Raw genomic sequence first — 18,910 nt, forward strand, 5'->3', positions numbered from 1 at the left:
TAACCATACAAACTAGTCCTCCACCAACAAGGATAACTCACTCACTCAATCCTCTCCGGGCCTGCTGGCCATTGGGGCCATTACAAGGGATCTCCACCTGGTCCTGTCAGCATCTATCTGCTTTAGGTCTATGGTGCGTCTCCAGGTCTCTTGGAACGACCTCGCTTCCTATTTCTATGAGGTGTCCATCACAAAGCCTTCTTTGTCAGTGTTTCATCAGGTCCAAGACAGATATACCCAAACCACTGCCATCTTCTCCTTTTATTGAGACTCCTTGAAAACAAGGATGACCAATAGCCTAATTTGCAAAATGACTAATGAACAATAATAAATGCACACACAGTATCATTTCTTAATAAAAAATATTGCTTTATTTCAATCTGTTTATTCTTAAAATGACGTGTTAGATATTATCACCTTATGTAAGGAATAAAACTGAAGAATCTATAAGAATTTTTTTTAAATGTGGAGAACAAGATCTATAACAATACGTTTCCACGTAAATGTGAAGGGTGAATAATATCCTCTTTATGGCAGTTTCTCAGAGGACAGTTCAATAAGGCAAATTTTGAAATACATTTGTGTAATTCCCTAAACAATATACAGTAAAATTACTTTAAACCGAAAGAAGCTAAACCGAAAAATACCTTAAACCGCAAAGAATTTAATAAATTGTACGAGTTTCTTCATTATCTTTGTATTAATACTTACGATGAACCGAAATACTTCTAAGCAGGACTTTCTTTAAACCGAAACAACCTGAGAGCACCTTCCCTTTTTCTCTCTCTATTTGTCTTCAAAAATTCGGGAAGGTGGCCACACGTAATAATGCCCGGCGATATTAAACAGAGCGTAAGTATAAGATGAGGGTGAGGGGTGGGGTGGGGGGGGGGGGGGGGAGGCAAACACTTCAATCACTGCACTTGGGCTTGGCCAACACCCAGGGCATTCACACCACAATCGCACAGACAAAGGAAGACAGCGGTTGACTGGCAGGCGAAAAATGAGGAAAGAGGGGGAGTTGGGGTGTAGAATCACGCAAGCGAGATGTTCTCGCTCGTGTGTTGATGCTTTGGAACTGACTGGATTTTCAACACGACGATAAGGAGGGGGGGGGGGGTGGTAGACAACTTACCATTGACATGCCATTTTATTTCCACTTTGTTTAAATGGGTGTGTGAGGGGGGGGGAGGTTCTATGTAATTAGGCCTTTGAACCCAATGGCTTTTCAACAAAAGAGAGATGTGTAGTAGACAGCTTAGCATTGACACGCCTTTTCATTTCCATTTCACTTCACCTCTGAGTAGCTGCACATCATTCATTATCAATTATCGCACAAGAACTTTCGATCTTATTTAAGCTTTGCATTTTACTAAAAGAAAGCACTGTGCTTACACGTTTGAGTTTAAAATCAAAATACTATGTGAAGTCTATGAAAAAAAAAAGTTGATCAAGACGGAGATATGTAAAATACACGACATCCCGAACTCAACTCTTTCAACAATTTTGAATTGAAAACGAAAACCCCCAAAAATATTTTTAAAACACACACCAAAAAAAAAAAAAAAAAAAAAAATTTATGGTTACGAAGACAGCATTTATTCAACAACTCCATTTAACGGGAAACCCATGATACGATTAAATGAACAAATTCCTTAAATAGTTACTACCCTTGAAAAACATTGCAAAACGGGAACTTGCTTTAAACCAAAATGTCTTTAAACCGAAATGGTTTAGAAGGTCCCCAAAATTTCGGTTTAAAGTAATTCTACTGTATATATATATTTTTTTTAAACAATTCATTACACACATATTTCCTATTCATAGTAATTAGTATGAAATAATGGAGCATCAGGTCTCGTCCTAAATAAACAGAACACTTCTTTTTTTTCTTGGTAAGGAAAAGATGAATGAATAAAATCTGTGATCAATTATTTTTAAAAAACAAAACATGTTTTCCAATGCAAAGTCACTTTTAAAAAAAATTGACAATCAAAATTAAAACAACAAAGAGTAATTCCACACTGAGCTGACATCTGCTTCTGTCACAATTGCGATTTTGGGCATTTTTGGTCCACAAACTGCAGCCACGATTATCGCATATTCCTAGTGAAAATTTTTTTTAAAAGAACTGTATATAATATTAGTCTTTTATTTGCTTACATGTTATTTTTTGATGTATTTTTTCTTGTTTTTTATACACACGTTATGTAATTTAATTTAATGTTGTCCCTTCGTTTTTTTATTACAGTGCAACCTCTGGATAACGACACCCCTGAATATTGACAACCCCTGGATAGTGACATTGACCTCTGGTCCTGATTTTTTTGTTATATGTTATAAGTAATAAAAACCCCAAAATAGTGACATACATTTTAGTAAAAGCCCTGTTTAGTGACATCATTATAATAAAAATCGGCAGATGGTACTAATGCCTGATACCCAATCATCGTCATCTCTTAACCAATAAAAAATGCTTTTTTTTCCTAATGAGATCGCTTTGTTACCGACCAAACAGAACACATGTTTACTACACTGAGTGGAATCAGTGTAAGCTCATATGGAACCACAGCAAAAGAAGTGGATGGAACTCTCAAGGGTCAATTAACCTCCCTGTGAGTGTCAGATACCTGTCTGAGGTCAGTGGTGGTTAAGTGATATCAGGCAGTGCTGTGTTCAATGGGGGCAATGATGGATATTTATGGTCTTATTTATATGTTGGAATAGGGGGAAAACAATAAGAGCCTATTTCACTTTATTATTTTCATTTGAAAAGTCAGTTGTTCTTAACATCAGTCCAACTTTGATATTATTGTGGTGAATACCTAGTTGTTTTTTTTTTGGTTATTTTTTTGTTTTGTCTCTTAAATATTATGTGTATGAGATATCTTAACGTAATCAAAACATCACTGTGCACATTAAGGTTTCATTATTGCCCTAGATATCTGACCTATCGAGAGTTACTAATTCACTTAATTGAAGTAATATTATTATGAAGACTTCAAAAAGTTAAATGAGACCATTTTAAAGACAATTAAGAGGTATGATACTTCAGGATATCCATCGTCAACTAATGTTAACCAATTATCAAAGATTAGAAGAACTTGAGGATATCCATGATTTGATCAGTTGATGAGCTATAGCTTCAGCAGGTGGTACGAATATGCCATCCGGGTGTTGCTTTGCTAACATCTGGGATACCTCTGCACGGGAGAACCACCTTGCATCCTCAAGCTCTTCCTTATCAATCTACAAATAGAATTAAATGCCAGGTGAGCATACCAAGTGACAATATTGTGTCAAAATCACAAAATTCTATTAATTAAATTTGTTTTTCAAGATATACAACCATATTGCTTATACAAAGAAATCAGGCAATTTAAGAAGGGAATAGGAAAGTGTTTGAGATTTCTGTGATTTCCGACATGAGCTATCAAGTAAAACTCTTGACTGTACACATCCAGGAATGCCCATTGTTAATTTCTTTTTTAAAAGCCTGAAAGCTTTAATCATAAAGACCATATTATATTATAGTATAAGATATATGTGGTACATTATTATGAGCTTTTAAGTAAAACCTCTACACATACAGGAGTGCCCTTTACTAAAGTTTTAAAAAGCCTGAGAGTTTTACTCATGAAGACCATAGTATATGATAGTATTTCGTGTCAAGCTTCTCTTCATCAAATAGTATCACCCTTAAATCACAGAAAAGGATGCATAACATTTTTTCCCTCTAATTATTGCCTTTAAACAACCAATACTTTCACCTTTTTAAAAATCAACTTATCAGTACTGACCAGATACCAGCTTTTGCCGGAAAGGACATCACTGACATACACTTCAGCATGGCTATTTCAAAGTCCTCAGGACATGTAAAAAGGTTAGAGGAAACCGTGCCTTGCCACTACGATTTGATGCTGAGGGGGGGGACAGTGTAGCTCAGCGGTATGGTCTTTGCTTCGTACCCAAAAAATTACTAATTCAAAAATGCACCGAGTTATGTGGCCTTCAGCAAGCTACCTCTCCCTAGCTCAATTTACAAACAAATGGCAAAGTGATAAGAAAAAGTAGAGAGATGTCGTTTACGAGATCCGGTGATGGAGTGTGTGAGTGACTTTATGTACTTGGGTGTGTATCATACTGTATACATATGCCTGCAGTGTAGATAGATACACAGAATACACTACAACATAATTGTCAATGTCACAGTAAATAATCTCTGGTCGAAATCACTGGACACATTAAAAAACCCTTTCATTAATTAATTTTTTATATTATTTACATTGGCTGGATGAAATCAGTTTGAGGAGGCTGTGTTCAAAGTAAAAATTAGTTCAAGGAAGGAATGGAATGATAAAGAATAATAAGGAAAAAATTTGGGACATTCGAAAGAGTTCAAGGAAACTATGTGTTTGAAAAAAAACATGCTGGAGGGTATTTCAAAAACACAAACAAAAACTGATTTTGCTAAAGGTTTTTAAAATATGACGACATTAATACACATGTGCCCATATTTTCTTGTGTTAGGACAGACAAATTATGAATAACATTCACAATCTTCTCAGTGAGACCGATACACTGTGGATGATATACACACAGTCAGCTTACCAAAAGGTTGAAAAATTATTTGGACTATGGATACATGACAAGATTTTTACTTAATCCTTTAGAAACTTTGAGTGAGAAGTATTGAGCCTTAATCTTTTTTATCAGTACCGTAATCACTTTTTATGCTGTCCGTCTCCCAGTTTAAAGAACAACTGGAGCTACCATTTGGATGGGGAAAGTGAAAGTGATCCTGTAACCAGCAACACAATAAACTAGTTGAAAATGAAATCTTGAAAAGATGACATATTATAACTAGGTTTCTTGATAGTCAGTTTTGTATATTTCAATTTAAAAAACAAAAACAAAACAAAACCTACTGTAATTTTGTCTGTGCGAGCATGTGCCACACATCCCAACATCAGTGTTGCAGGAAAAGGCCATGGTTGACTAGAATGGTAGTCCACTCGTCCAATTTTGACACCACTTTCCTCTTCTACTTCCCTACGACAGGTATCTTCTATACACTCTCCTGAGAAAAAAAAAGTAAAAGAAAAACAAATAAACCTAGCATTAAGAGTTTTTCTATTAAAAAATGTTTTAATAAAACAATAATAATAATAATAATAATAATAATAATAATAATAATAATAATAATAATAATAATAATAATAATAAGTTACTTATATAGTGCTCAACTTTCAGATAAGTGCTCAGCGGCGCTTTACAGTATTAATTGTCATTCAAACATTCATCCCTTGACAATTTTGAGAACATATATGAAGAAACAAACACACAAACATGCACACAAACTCATACACAGATACATTTACACTCACATACGGACACACATACGGACATACACACACATACACCACTATTCCTCACTAACATTAATAACTAATTCTAACGAAATACATTTGATTGAGCAATTATAATAAAATTTGGAGAAAAAAAAATAATTTAGTTATACAATGGAAATTGTCAGTCTGAACTTAAGATCAAAACTGGTATAAAATTGGTGTATAGATAGAATGCACTTGGCCAAGGAGTTCACAACATTGCCATCCGGAAGTATAACGGACCAACACACAAACTCTGTGTAACCATGAACTTTTATAGTCTGGTTAATACAGTTTAGTGAGAACAACTCACAAACGCGGATGGCAAAAACAATAACAAAGGCCTGAGTGACGTCATCTGCATACTATCTATTGTGTACGTATATGAAACTATTAATACACTCTGGAAAAAAAGTTCTGACTGAAGGTGTTTTTTTGAAAGACTGACTATCCCTAATTGGTTTTACATCTGGGGAGAGTGCATTCCATAAGAAAAAGACATTACTAAGAGAAAATCTAGTTCTTGGGACAATTAACCAGTAGATTTTGAACCAATCAAAACATAGAATTTGTGACACACCTTCACAGTCGACCTCTTGTGAGATGACACAGAAAGTAAAGAAAGTAAGTAAGTAAGGCATAATTGGTATATGGTGAATTTTTTTTCTACATCTAATTTTTAAAATAAATACAAGGATAAAATATAATAAATAAATTGTTGTACCTGGTTCCATGAATCCAGCTAAACATGAATACATCTTGGCCGGATGTCTCTTTCCTCGGCCTAACAGACATCTTTTCTGGTCAGGGGATACGACCAGCATAATAAGTGATGGATCCACTCTAGGGTAACAAGTGTTATGAACTCCTGAAAGTTGAATGAGAACAGAATTTTACTATACATTAATAAAAGTTCATTGTCACAAACAGGGTTCCCTCACCTTCAAAATAAAAATATTCCAAACATATATCCAGACCAATAAACTCCACGATAGAAGGAAAGACAAACAAATTCCCAAAATTTTTTCAGATGTCATATAAGATGTATAGCTGGTGAGGAGATATTTAGGATGATGGTAGTAGTTGGGCAGAAGTGTTGATAATGATGATGATGATGATGATGATGATGATGATGATAATGTTGCAGTAGTTGGGGTAATGAATATGTGGTGGAGGAGGTTGTAGTAGTGTGATAATGAAGATGATGTGGTTCAGAAGGTTGTGGCTGAGGTGGTAGTGATGATAATGATGATGATAATGATGATGATGTGTTGGTGGCGGTTGCAGTAGGGTGGTAGTTAGGATAATGATGTGATGCTTGTTGCAGTGGTTGGGTGGTTGGTGTAATGATAATAATGTGGTGGAGAGGATTGCAGAAATGATGGTAGTATTATGAGGATGTCCTGGTGATTGCAATAGTGATGGAAGTAATGATGATGATGATGATGATGATAAGTTGGTGGTAGTAGTGATGATGATATGGTGGTGGTAGTAATGATGAGGATGATGTGGTGGTGGTTGCAGTGGTGGTGGGAAAACTGGGGACAATGATGCGACATGCCAAGTTCTTTTTGGTCACAGACAGCAGAGACATGTGTGTAGTGCTGTGGTAGTGGTAATGCCAGAAAGCATGTTATTTATTTGAACGTTATCGTTGACAGATTAGAGAGCCTCATGGCTCTATAGGACTACTTTTCCTGACCACGGAAGAAAGTGATCAAATTCCCTACTGTTTCTTGAGCTCCCGACTTCCTGGCTACCCTCCACAAAACATTCCAAACAGATATTATTTTTAAGTTGTATAGAAAACAGTCGAATCCACAAGTAATAGAAAATTTTGAACCAGAGCACAATTCTTGTGTCAGGAAATCAATTCTAAGAATGTCTAATCTTCAGACCTATAAAATTGGTCAATGTTGATGTCTTAAATACATCGGAATAATTGGATTATTGAAACTCTTTTAAGGAGAGTGCTCAGTATTTAGACCTGTAATGCTCTAATCTGTGTCATACATATTTTTCTTTAGATGAATATGAAAGAAATGTACTACTTATAAAGAATACACCCTATGATTTCTCATTTAATTTGCATCCATTGCAATACTTTAGCTGAATCTATTAATTCAAATGAAAAAGCAGAAGAAAGTCCTGTCTTCACAAAAGATGAATATCTTTTAATATAATAAACATTCTTTTTCTTCGTTTTGTGCCAATGGCAGCGAACAGTGTAAGACTTTTAAAAATCGTTTTCATTAAATTCATGTATAGACACTGTTTCCATGATTACAAAATTTTAGTTTCTGTTCTAACCTATTCTTGTATGGAACCATGTTATACCACTGATACACCTAACGAAAGAAATTAACCTTTTATTGCATATAAATAATGATATTGTTATAGCCTAATATCTATCATCACAATGTTTTTTCAAGCTAACAATATAAATGTGTAGATTGTTTGAATGCATTTGAGGGGTTTTGAAAATTAGGTTAATAAAAACATTTTTTTAGAAAGTCTTATTTTCATGATACATTTTAAATGTTGAAGAAAATATTTGTTTAAATTGTATCCTACCTTTATGGCTTGAGCATTCCTTATCCGTGCAGACCTGTTTGTATCCACCTTCGACAACTTTGTTTCTGCTTCCACAAGTGGGGCAAAATCTGTAGGAAAGATGGCTTGGTCAAATTAATTTTAGCAATAACAAACATTCTATACAAAGGGCAAGCCAGCAATAGCCTGTTAATCAGTACTGTAAGGCACTGTTTCAGAGTAAACTATGATTCAACTGTGTTACTCATAAATAAATAAATTTTCAGTAATACACTTTAACTTAAATATGTCTAAACATAAATAGTCCATCAAGATCAATGGATGTTTGTATAAACTACAAGTAGTACGTCAGAGAGAGATGGAGAGACAGAGAGTGAGAGAGAGAGAGAGAGAGAGAGAGAGAGAGAAGAAGAAGAAGAAGAAGAAGAAGAAGAAGAACAAGAACAAGAACAAGAAGAACAAGAACAAGAAGAAGAACAAGAAGAACAAGAAGAGACCGTGAGAAAAAGAGGAGGAAGAAAAACGTAATGAGAAATTCGGATTACTTCATCATTTGCCCTTACTTGTAACGGTCTAACCAACAAAGGATCGAATGGGCCTCAGCAAATATGCCAGCATGAGTTGGTTCCATTTGCATGGTTACAGGAAAAGGCGTCAAAAAATCACCATTTGGATAATGCTGGAATTTGGGGGAAAAAAATTGATAAGCTTTCCCGATTCCTTTTAAAATCTAAAAAAATATATGCTGGTAGCCACTCAAAAAATTAGAATTAGAGAATCAAAGAAACAAATTTGGGAGCATGCATGGTGGAAGATAAAAATCTCAAAAAGTGTGTATGACAGTACCAGCAAAGCAGAAAGAAAAATACAAGAAAAAATGATCACTAAAAATCAACCAGCCTCAACTGGGGACCGAACCTCAGACCTAAATTGTGTAAATCTGTTCATTTCCATCATACTTACACACACACACACACACTCTCTCTCTCTCTCTCTCTCTCTCTCTCTCTCTCTCTCTCTCTCTCTCTCTCTCTCTCTCTCTCTCTCTCTCTCTCTCTCTCTCTCTCTCTCTCTCTCTCTCTCTCTCTCTCTCTCTCTCTCTCTCTCTCTCTCTCTCTCATATATAAATATATATATATATATATATATATATATATATATATATATATATATATATATATATATATATATAAAAGAACAAAAAACTAGAACTACTGGAAAGATAAACTCAAGCATTTTCACTGTATTATAAATCACATCTAAAGACATTTTAAATCATTTTCTTATTATAACGATGCCCTCTTTGTTGTCGACAAATTATTGGGCCATTTCAAATTGGCCACCATAGTGTTGTTGTTGGGAATCGAACAAATATTGTTCAGAGTGAAGTTTTAAAAGCAATTCCTGCAACATTAGGCACATTTCAGTTCATATCAACTCAATCTTTGTACTAGGATGTCCCTGATTGATTATCTTTAGTTGCAGTGAATGAAATTCAGTGAAATATCGGCTCAACGCATATATTTGTTAATAATTAAACCAGGGGATGGACTGAAATGGTGTTTCTTGGTGTTATCAAAATTTTAATGGCGTATTGGTATGAATGGTTGAGCTATTTTATTACATAAATTAATGAATAGAAAAAGCCATATTCTTATTTTCTTTTTGTTGTCTTAAAGTCTGTCAAAAATTGAATTTTATTTCTTAAGCTTTAAATTTTATGACTAAGAACAAGTTGAATCGAAAGTAAGTTTTGTGGACTTTATACCAAGTTTTATGTTTACTCAGTTTTGCCAAATATGCTCTGGTAGAATAATCAACAATCAATAATAATTAAATTATCAATAAATAGGATGTGCTGTCTCTCTCACTCCTTTGTTTATGCCAAAGACCTTGATGCTAGTGTCACCAGTAGGTGATTTCAGTGCCGGTAGAAAAAAAAAATAAAGCAGTCAAAAGATTTAAATAAAGAATCAACCAGCCCAGCGCCCAGTACTGACGAATAGCTACTCTGCAACGCCAGGTGTTATTCATCAGTTTTGATAAATACCCACTTACAAAATATTCAAATCCATAAAGAAAAGGATACCACCTGTTTATGGGGGATTTTTATATGGGCTGTGCTCCCACTTAACATAGAAATCAAGACTATATATAATTTCAATTGAAGACAATTCAAAAATTTTATTTTCAATTCTGAACGGATATAATTATGAAAAAAAAAACCAATCTTCATTCAAAATATCATGCAGATAATAATCTTATTCGGATGCCAGCTGAAAAAGACTGGTTGACCTGTTTATCATGTGCAGGATAGGAAAACCTGTCTGGTTCTATGTAAGAGCTAGTGATAGTAGTCGCGTATGGCTACATCTCCAAATTCATTTCGTCAACTCAGCTTTGAAAGTCTTCCTCCGCCCTAAGGACTGTTTCATAGCCACCTTCAAGTTTAGATACTGGACAGTGGAGGATGATGTGATTGCTGGTCTCTGGAGCTGCCTGACATTTCAGGGAGGCATCACTGTTCCCAAGTTTCCATCTGCACTAATTTGATGCAGTTCTGCCATGTCCTATTAAGAGGCGATTTGAGGAAACCCAGTATTTCCTGGCGTTATGGAATGCAGGCATTCTTTTAGTGGGATCTTTTAAGATGTAAGAGCTGATAATTCAAAATATGCAATAGAATTTCCTTTTGCCTTTTCTCAAACAATTATGAGAATGTAATTAAAACGTCCTAATCATTCCAAAATTTTTAAAAGAATAATAAAGGAAGAAAAATTTTTCCTTTATTGTAAGCCCTTTTCTCCTCTATTTATTTCTTACCTCTTTCAAAGAAGAAATGGTTTCATTACCAATTTCAACGGCAAACCAGGCACTAGAATCTGGGTCCCAAGTTTCAAAACCAAGAAATACAATGGTAGCATTGTCGTCAAAGCAAGAGTCGGGCAACTGACTGCATGTAAAGGTTGCAAACCTGTAGAAAATAATGAGGGAAAATTTTCAAACTCATAATAAAAAATAGGAAATAACAAAAAACATAATTTACAAAACCACACAAAATATTTCCCGATTCTCGAGTTGGATTTTGTATTTTACTTATGAGTCTTCATCATGTTAGAGGACTGATAATTCAATTGATAAAGCACTTGACATTCATGCAAATAATACTGATATCCTTATCATAATAAAATGACACAAATTAAAAAAATATATTCTCTTCATTTATCCTCAAGGGGATTTTCTTCTTTTTAATCTATTCCATGGGAAGACAGGAATAACATAGAAATTAGTTGATGTGCATAGAAAATACAACCTAGGATGAGGTGACTTGCTCAAGGTCACACAGCGCAGTACCTCCGGGATACAAAGCAAAGACCATACTTCTATACCACACTAATCTAGTGAGGATTAAAAAAAAAAAACTCTGCCACAAAGAGTTGCAAGCTAAAGACTCAAGTTGGTCCTCCAATCATCCAAGTAGGTAAAAAACAATTTTGTTATTGTTCATTTCTTTTCACTCCAAAAGGATTGACTTCAGCTCACAGGGCAGATGATTTTATAGGTCTACATTGTGATCATAAAATGACTGATAAAATAATAACACAACAAATTTATTTGAAAAAATAATGACAAAATTTTATCATTATCAAATTATATGCGGGATAGAGGTTAAAAGTGAGTTATTATACATATAATGACAGTGTTAAGATAGATTAATGCAACAAACTTCTTTTTAAAAAATATAAATTAAAAAATTCAAAAATCTGGTGCCAAAGAATTATTACTTGAATTTGGTCTTGGAACCACCACCATTTATCAAAAAGGGAAGACGATTGGAAAATATGATGAATTTAGTTGACTCGTTGGACTGTGCCTTCAACAGTGCATCTTTATCTTTTCTGATGTCTGATGCACGGTATAGTGGGTTAAGGGAGTAATAGTTGTGAATCTGTTCAAATGCAACATCTTTTCTTTGTCTGGACAATAGCTTAGCTGCTTCTGTGTGATTCCAAAAGTGGGCAATGTCCAAAGCAGTTTGACCAGAAGCATTCATTGCATTAATATCACAACTGAAAGGAAGAGATTTTGATAAAAAATATTGATAAATCCTTTTTTTTTTTTTCAATTATTCTATTTTACAATTCCCCCTCTCCCCCCCCCCCCCTTCTCCAAAGAAAAAAAAAAAACAACAAAAAACAAAAACAAAAACATAGTAAGTAAAGCAAATACAAACAATGATAGAAAAGAAAAGTTTCATTCATGACAAAATTGACCCCCCCCCCCCCCCTTTTTTTAGCATTGTAAACCTTTAAAGAAAATTCCATTAAATGCACACAAAGTGAAAAAGATCAACCAGTATAGATCTGAGAATAATCTTATTCTATTAATAAGATGATGTAAAATCTTATATAGTGTCACGAAAAATATTATTCCTAAGAAGTTATGGTGTCCAGATTAGTAACAACCTCATATAACATCAAGAGGGACAAGTCGTGATAATTGACCTGTAGCAGCTTAGCCATAAAAGTTAGTTATACATATAATAGGAAAGCTACGATTAAGCTATAAAAGATGGTATAAACTATCAAAATATGTATTCATCCAATACATGAACAGTCCCACACATCTGACGTTACCACGAAGGCAGCATTGAATTTCCTATTTCAGTTTATACTGATTTTTTTTCTTCCTCAAATTGTTATACTTTGACTGGCATGAAGAGGATAAGTAAGTGAAAGAATATGGCTGCGCTGTCTCTACGGATGCTTGCCGTGAACAATGTGTATGTGTGTTGCTTCGAGTGTTTCAGTCTGTTCTTAGTATCCATCAAAAGGGAGAGTATTTTGAAGGTGTGTGGGCATTCAAATTTTGAGATAAAGAATTACCATCAGAGCTTTCTAATTATCCTTCGTAGATGCAACCTGTGACAGAATGCATGAAAATAATTGAACAAAGCTGGCTGAAACAACGCCACTACCACATTATCTCATTCATTTGTAGTGTTTCAGTCATCCTGTTTTGTTGATAAAGGGGAAACCCAAAACGTCCATTTTATCCGTTTTTTTTGTATATTAAATTGAAGCCTACATTCCATTTCACATTATTTAACCAATTGCCGAGGGGAATAAATGAAGCAATTTGAAGTGCATTGAAAATGGCACAACTGTGGACTTGCAAAGTCTTTTCATTCTTATGAGTTTAAGCTGTGACAAACTGTGCATACTTCTTTTCTATCAAAAGTGATATTACAGAAGTGTGTCCATTCCGAGCTGCAAACATTAACGCTGTCCATCCTCTATCACTCTTGAAGTCCACATCTACAGCACCTGACAGAATAAAAAGGAAAAACATGGATAAGATTTTGACACAATTTTTAAAAAAATAAAGCACCTGAATGGGGGGGGGGGGGGGGGGGGGGGGGGGGGAGGGGGATAAAATAGATACATTCTCAGTTTCTTCATTTTGTATTACATTCACAAAGAGAACAGACTATTTGAGAGAAAGTCAAGGATCAGATTTTAAAACAAAAACAACTCTAGCTAATTTTTAAACAAAGTTAAACTACAAATTTCACTTTTCCTTTGTGTCTCAATTCTTTCATAATCCCATAAGTAAGCAATATATACTGCTAAACAAAGTTAAGGTCCACTTGGTGTTTTAGTTAGATTTCTTAAAGGCGGGTTATTCAAAAATTAGTATTTGGGATGACATATCACTATTAGATTGTTGATAGGCTTTCAATGCATAAAAATAATTCACTTCCATACCCACCCACAGGCTATCTGGGATTGGTCAAAAACTTTGTAAATGTTGAGAAATTATTGATTACTGTGAAAACAACAACTGCTTGGTACGTTTGATAAAAAAAGCACCTTTATTACACAACTTGGGTCTCATTGAAGTGGTGCACAGTAAATGGTGTCTTCATTCATTTCCTTCATATTTCCTTTGAAGAAGTCCTCAAGACTGCACTGCTCAGACATAGTCTTGGAAGCACAAATTGAAGCATTTTGTGCTTCCAAGACTATGTCTGAGCAGTGCAGTCTTGAGGACTTCTTCAAAGTCATTCGGAAACTTTGAGATTGTTTTGCAGCAACAGGAGATGCAAATGATAGGAAGTGCTCAGGCAGACCAAGAATCACTAACCAAAGAGATGACAGGTTATTTTTTTTTTTTCTGCTTTACGGGATAGAACAGCATCAGCATGTGTTATGCAACAACAGCTAAGACTAAGAGTTGCCACCAATTTTAATGTCAGTTTGCAGACAATATGAAGGTATCTTGAAGAGAAAAACCTCAGATATCAATGTCCAGCGGTTCTACAAATGTGTCATCCCAACATTACATATTGGATCTGATGCTGTTTTTCAGGATGACAACACCAGGGCTCATTTTACAAGAGTGGTCAAAGAGTACCTGGATGCTCAACAGGTCACCAACATGGAATGGCCATCAGATTCTCCCAATCTAGCTTCTTCCAGATATGCTTGGTCGTCGTGTTCAAGACAACCACCCACTGTCAGGATATGTGGACCAGATTTTCACCTGCTTGCAGCAAGAATGGCAGGCGATTCCCTAAAATCAATGTGGACAGACTTATCACGTCAATAAGGCAGAGATGATATAGTCTGCATCAATGCCGATGGTGGTCTGAATCGACATTAAATTTGAAAAAATCACCATCCAAAAATTTTGAAAAACAGAGGTGTGTCACATCAAGCATATATTGCAAATAATCTTTTACTTTACTTGTTCTAAACACCAGCTCAAATCATTGCATTGTTAAGTGGACCTAGTTTCTTGCAGTGTTAACAACTTTACTATCTTTGTATTTTTTGGATACTGTAAAAATAAGAAGTGGCCCTTAACTTTTGTTGAACAGAATATAAATTGAGTCTTTCACCTAATAAAACTGCCAACAATTATACTCTTAGCTATAACCATTTTAGTTGTCAAGGAAGGGGGTTTCAATAGCTCAATTGGTAGGGCACTCAATTAACAAGATGAAAGAGGAGATAGGAGCACAAGAAATCACCCTGATACCTGACCAAAAGTTAGTTAACGAGAGTGTTTGGAGCGAAGTGAAAGTGAGGGACGGAGAAAAATTACTAGCTGGATGTGTGTATTGGTCTCCAACTAGTTCCCCAGAGAACACCAATAAGTTGTATCAGACTATGCTGGACCTTACTAAGGATAGGGCATATGTATTTCCTCTATCAGCATGTTAAGTCGCCAACGCATTTTCGGGGGGATCAGAAACCAACACTTATAGACCTAGTATTATCATCTGAAGAGAGCATGGTGAAAAATTTGACTCATAGCGCTCCCCTTGGCAAAAGTCATCATCATGTTTTAGCTTTTAACTTTGTGTGTAGCACAACAATTGAAGTAAAGAAAGAAAGATGGTATAACTACAAAAAAGCTGACTTTGATAAACTGAGAAAGTGTGTGAATGACAGCAATTTACTTGCCAAATTTCAGGATAAGGATGCAAATGATACATGGAACTGCATCAAAAAAGACTGTAGAAACTGCAACTGAGGAATGTATTCCTAAAAGTGGATCAGAGCCTGCAGGCAAATGCAAGACACCTGTTTGGTGGAGTGAGAAGGCTATGTCTAAGTTACGTAATAAGAAACAGACATACAAGAAATACTTGGGAACACTAGACCAAAAAGACTGGCTAGCCTACACAAGAGCCAGGAACCAAGCAAATGTGGCGTGCTGGAAAGCAGTCTAGACTATGAAAAGTCTATAGCGCAAGATGCGAAAAATAATCCAAAGGCATTCTTCTCCTACGCTAAGAGTAAGATGAAAGTGCAAGAAGGCCTAGCCGACTTCAAGGACAGTGATGGTAAACTTGTTTCAGCCGACAAAGATAAGGCAAACCTCCTCAATACATTTTTCTGTAGTGTATTCACAAACGAGAGAGTGGGGGATATTCCTGATTATGAAAAACCTGAAGTTGACTCATCTCTTAGTGACATAATAGTCACTTGTAAAGATGTGTGGAATAAGCTTAAAAACTTAGGCTCCTCGAAATCCTCTGGACCTGATGGGATATACCCATGTGTACTAAAACAACTGGCAGAACAGCTAGCAGAACCTTTAGCAGAGTTGTTCAACAAGTCACTTAGTGAAGGGAAGCTGCCCAGCATCTGGAAGGATGCAAATGTAACTTCACTTTTTAAAAAGGGTGAGAAGAGCAAAGCAAGTAACTATTGTCCAGTGTCGTTAACGTGTGTGATTTGAAAAATAATGGAATCCTTGATTAGGGACAAATTAGTCAAATACTTAATGGAACAAAAGTTGCTGTCAGAGTATCAACACAGTTTTATATCAAAACGCTCATGTACATTAATTTGTTAGCTGCTCTTGACTCTTGGACTAGGTATTTGGACAGTAGCATACCTGTTGATGCTGTGTACCTTGATTTCGCCAAAGCATTTGACAGTGTTCCACATCAACGCCTTATTAAGAAACTTGGATCATATGGCATCAGTTCATGTTTGCTGGCTTGGATCTCAGATTTCCTGATTGGGAGAAGACAGCGTGTTAGGGTGAACGGCAGTTTTTCGGACTGGGCACCAGTATCGAGTGGTGTTCCGCAGGGAAGCTGCTTGGTCCAGTTTTGTTTGTAATATTTATTAATGATCTTCCAGACGTTGTGGACTCTCTGTGCCAAATGTATGCAGATGACACTAAGGTGTTCTCTAGAGTAGACAAGGAAGAATTTATAACTCAGCTCCAAAGTGATCTTGACAGCTTGGTACAGTGGGCTGATACATGGCAGCTTAGGTTTAATGCAGACAAGTGCCATGTCTTGCACTTGGGATATAGAAACCTGCACCATCAGTACATAATGAGAAAACATGACTCTAGCAAGACTGTCATACTTCAGCCTACTGAAGAGGAAAAAGATTGAGGTGTGTTAGTAGATCAGGAACTGAAGTTCTCTAAGCACATAGAAACCCAAGTAAATAAAGCAAACAGAATCGTGGGCCTCATTAGGAGGTCGTTCACTCATCTTGATAGAGATAACAGGAGACAATTGTTCACTGCACTTGTACATCCCCACTTGGAATTTGGCAATGTAGCATGGGCACCACGACTGCAGAAAGACAAAGACCTCATAGAAAGTGTTCTAGGGTTATTCCTGGATTCAAAGATCTAGAATACACAGAAAGACTGAAAAAGATACGAATACCGAGCATGCAGTATAGGAGAGACAGAGGAGACCTTATCGAAGTGTTCAAATACACACATCGTCTATACTCTGTAAGCATGAGCCTTCTCAAACTTGATTCCACCACCACCACCAGAGGACACAGATTCAAACTCTCCAAGGAAAGGTGTTCTCTAAACCTTAGGCAGAACTTTTTCTCAGTTCGGGTAGTCGACAAATGGAACCGCCTGCCTGCAACAGTTGTCGAAGCCCCTTCATTGCAGGCATTGAAGTGCTGTCTTGATGCTCATTGTGAAACAGAAAAATACTGTTTGTAAAGTTAAATTCAGACACCTCCTTCCACTAACTGGCATGCCCAGTTTTGAGAGACGTGAATTAAATAAATTCACGAATGCACAAGAGCAGATAAAAGGCTGTAAAAGCCTACATAAATCTGGACTTATATCATATCATATATCATATCATATCAACAATCAAAGAGACTACTATCAATCCTTTGAGCAGTCTTGAAATTTTTGAACCCCTTGTACTGCCAGCAATGGTTGTGTAGCTGGGTCTGTAAGATCTGGTGGTAACTGCTATGCAATATCCTGTAGTAAAAGGTAGTAAGCAGTTGCTATAGCATGTTTAACGCTATTGAAACCCTTGGTAAACTCTGGGTCAGTGGACCTTATTGTTCTGAAGGACAACTATAAACTGTTGGTGGCTAATTTTTAAAAAAATTAAGAATGAAGGTCTTCTATGTTATGGAGGAGAAATAAAGAAAACAACTCCATCATTATCTCACTTATCAGCAACAAATGAGTTACTTTACGACAGAGTTGCAAATTAAAATGATGTAATCGTGAATTTGTCAAAGAATAAGAATATAATCCTAATCATGAACATGAGAGAAAAAATGGTGATATACATATATTTATCTCTCTGAACCCTACCTATTAATGCATTTAATGTGTTTAAATCACCAGTAGCAGCACAGTCCAAGAACCGCTTATTGAACTGTTCAATTCCTTTGTTCTCTTCAGCTGGATCGCCCATTCTCCTGAAAAAAAACCAATTACTTTATGATTATTAAGTAAAAAGGATTCAAATTCAATGGTTACTTTTGAACTGAGATTGTGCTTATCACATTATATATCATAAAATGTCAAACGACAAATTTCTTGCCTCTAATTCTTGGTCGCAAAAATGTGAGCTGAACCTCACTGAAAACAAATTCTGATGCAAGGATTTACATTTTAATGACGTTATAACTATAACTCTCTATAATTTATAATACAAAATATGATTATTTATTTATTTTTATTATTCTCTATCTTTTTACTTTTAAAATTATTTTTGTTTCTTATTGTTGTTGTTGAAAAGAGAATTTTCAAAATAGATTTTACAGTCGATCTACCTGATTCTGATTGTTGATGTCTTGGTTTGGGATCGTGTTGTTTGATAACTCAATGATCTTACAAAATTTATGGAAATCACAGCATGACTTTGTTTGAGAAAAAGAGCTGCAATTTTGTAATGCAATCTGGGGATCATAAATCTCGATTAAAATCTGACAGTCCTGGTGAGTTTCACGATTGCAGTAATTGATATAATTAAATAATCATTATCTCTTTATTTGTTTATTCTTTTTAATCAACACAGCTAATTCAAGTCTTGATAAACTTCAGGAAATTATGAGAGTAATTTAAGCTTCCAATTCACTAATTTCTCACAGCAACCACTGCCCTGCCCATTGCCCAGTGTTTGGTGTCATAGTTCATTTGAGTTCAAAGATCAT

At 35.5% G+C, this 18,910-nt stretch overlaps 1 protein-coding gene across 1 annotated transcript; it reads right to left on the reverse strand.

The window, feature by feature from the left end:
- Positions 1-345: 345 nt before the first annotated feature.
- LOC144965991 (NAD-capped RNA hydrolase NUDT12-like) lies at positions 346-18,901 on the reverse strand. The gene is made up of 10 exons (XM_078901958.1): positions 18,530-18,901; positions 18,066-18,172; positions 13,168-13,270; positions 11,729-12,013; positions 10,767-10,917; positions 8,507-8,622; positions 7,965-8,053; positions 6,115-6,258; positions 4,929-5,080; positions 346-3,249 (listed from the first exon to the last, which is right to left on the reverse strand). Exons 1-10 carry the CDS (start codon positions 18,664-18,666, stop codon positions 3,088-3,090), a joined length of 1,446 nt encoding a protein of 481 aa, XP_078758084.1. The 5' UTR covers positions 18,667-18,901; the 3' UTR covers positions 346-3,087.
- Positions 18,902-18,910: the final 9 nt, after the last annotated feature.

This window comes from Berghia stephanieae, chromosome 2, assembly GCF_034508935.2.
Source record: "Berghia stephanieae isolate SIO BIC M18660-M18661 chromosome 2, UCSD_Bste_1.3, whole genome shotgun sequence".
Classification (NCBI taxonomy): Eukaryota; Metazoa; Mollusca; class Gastropoda; order Nudibranchia; family Aeolidiidae; genus Berghia; species Berghia stephanieae.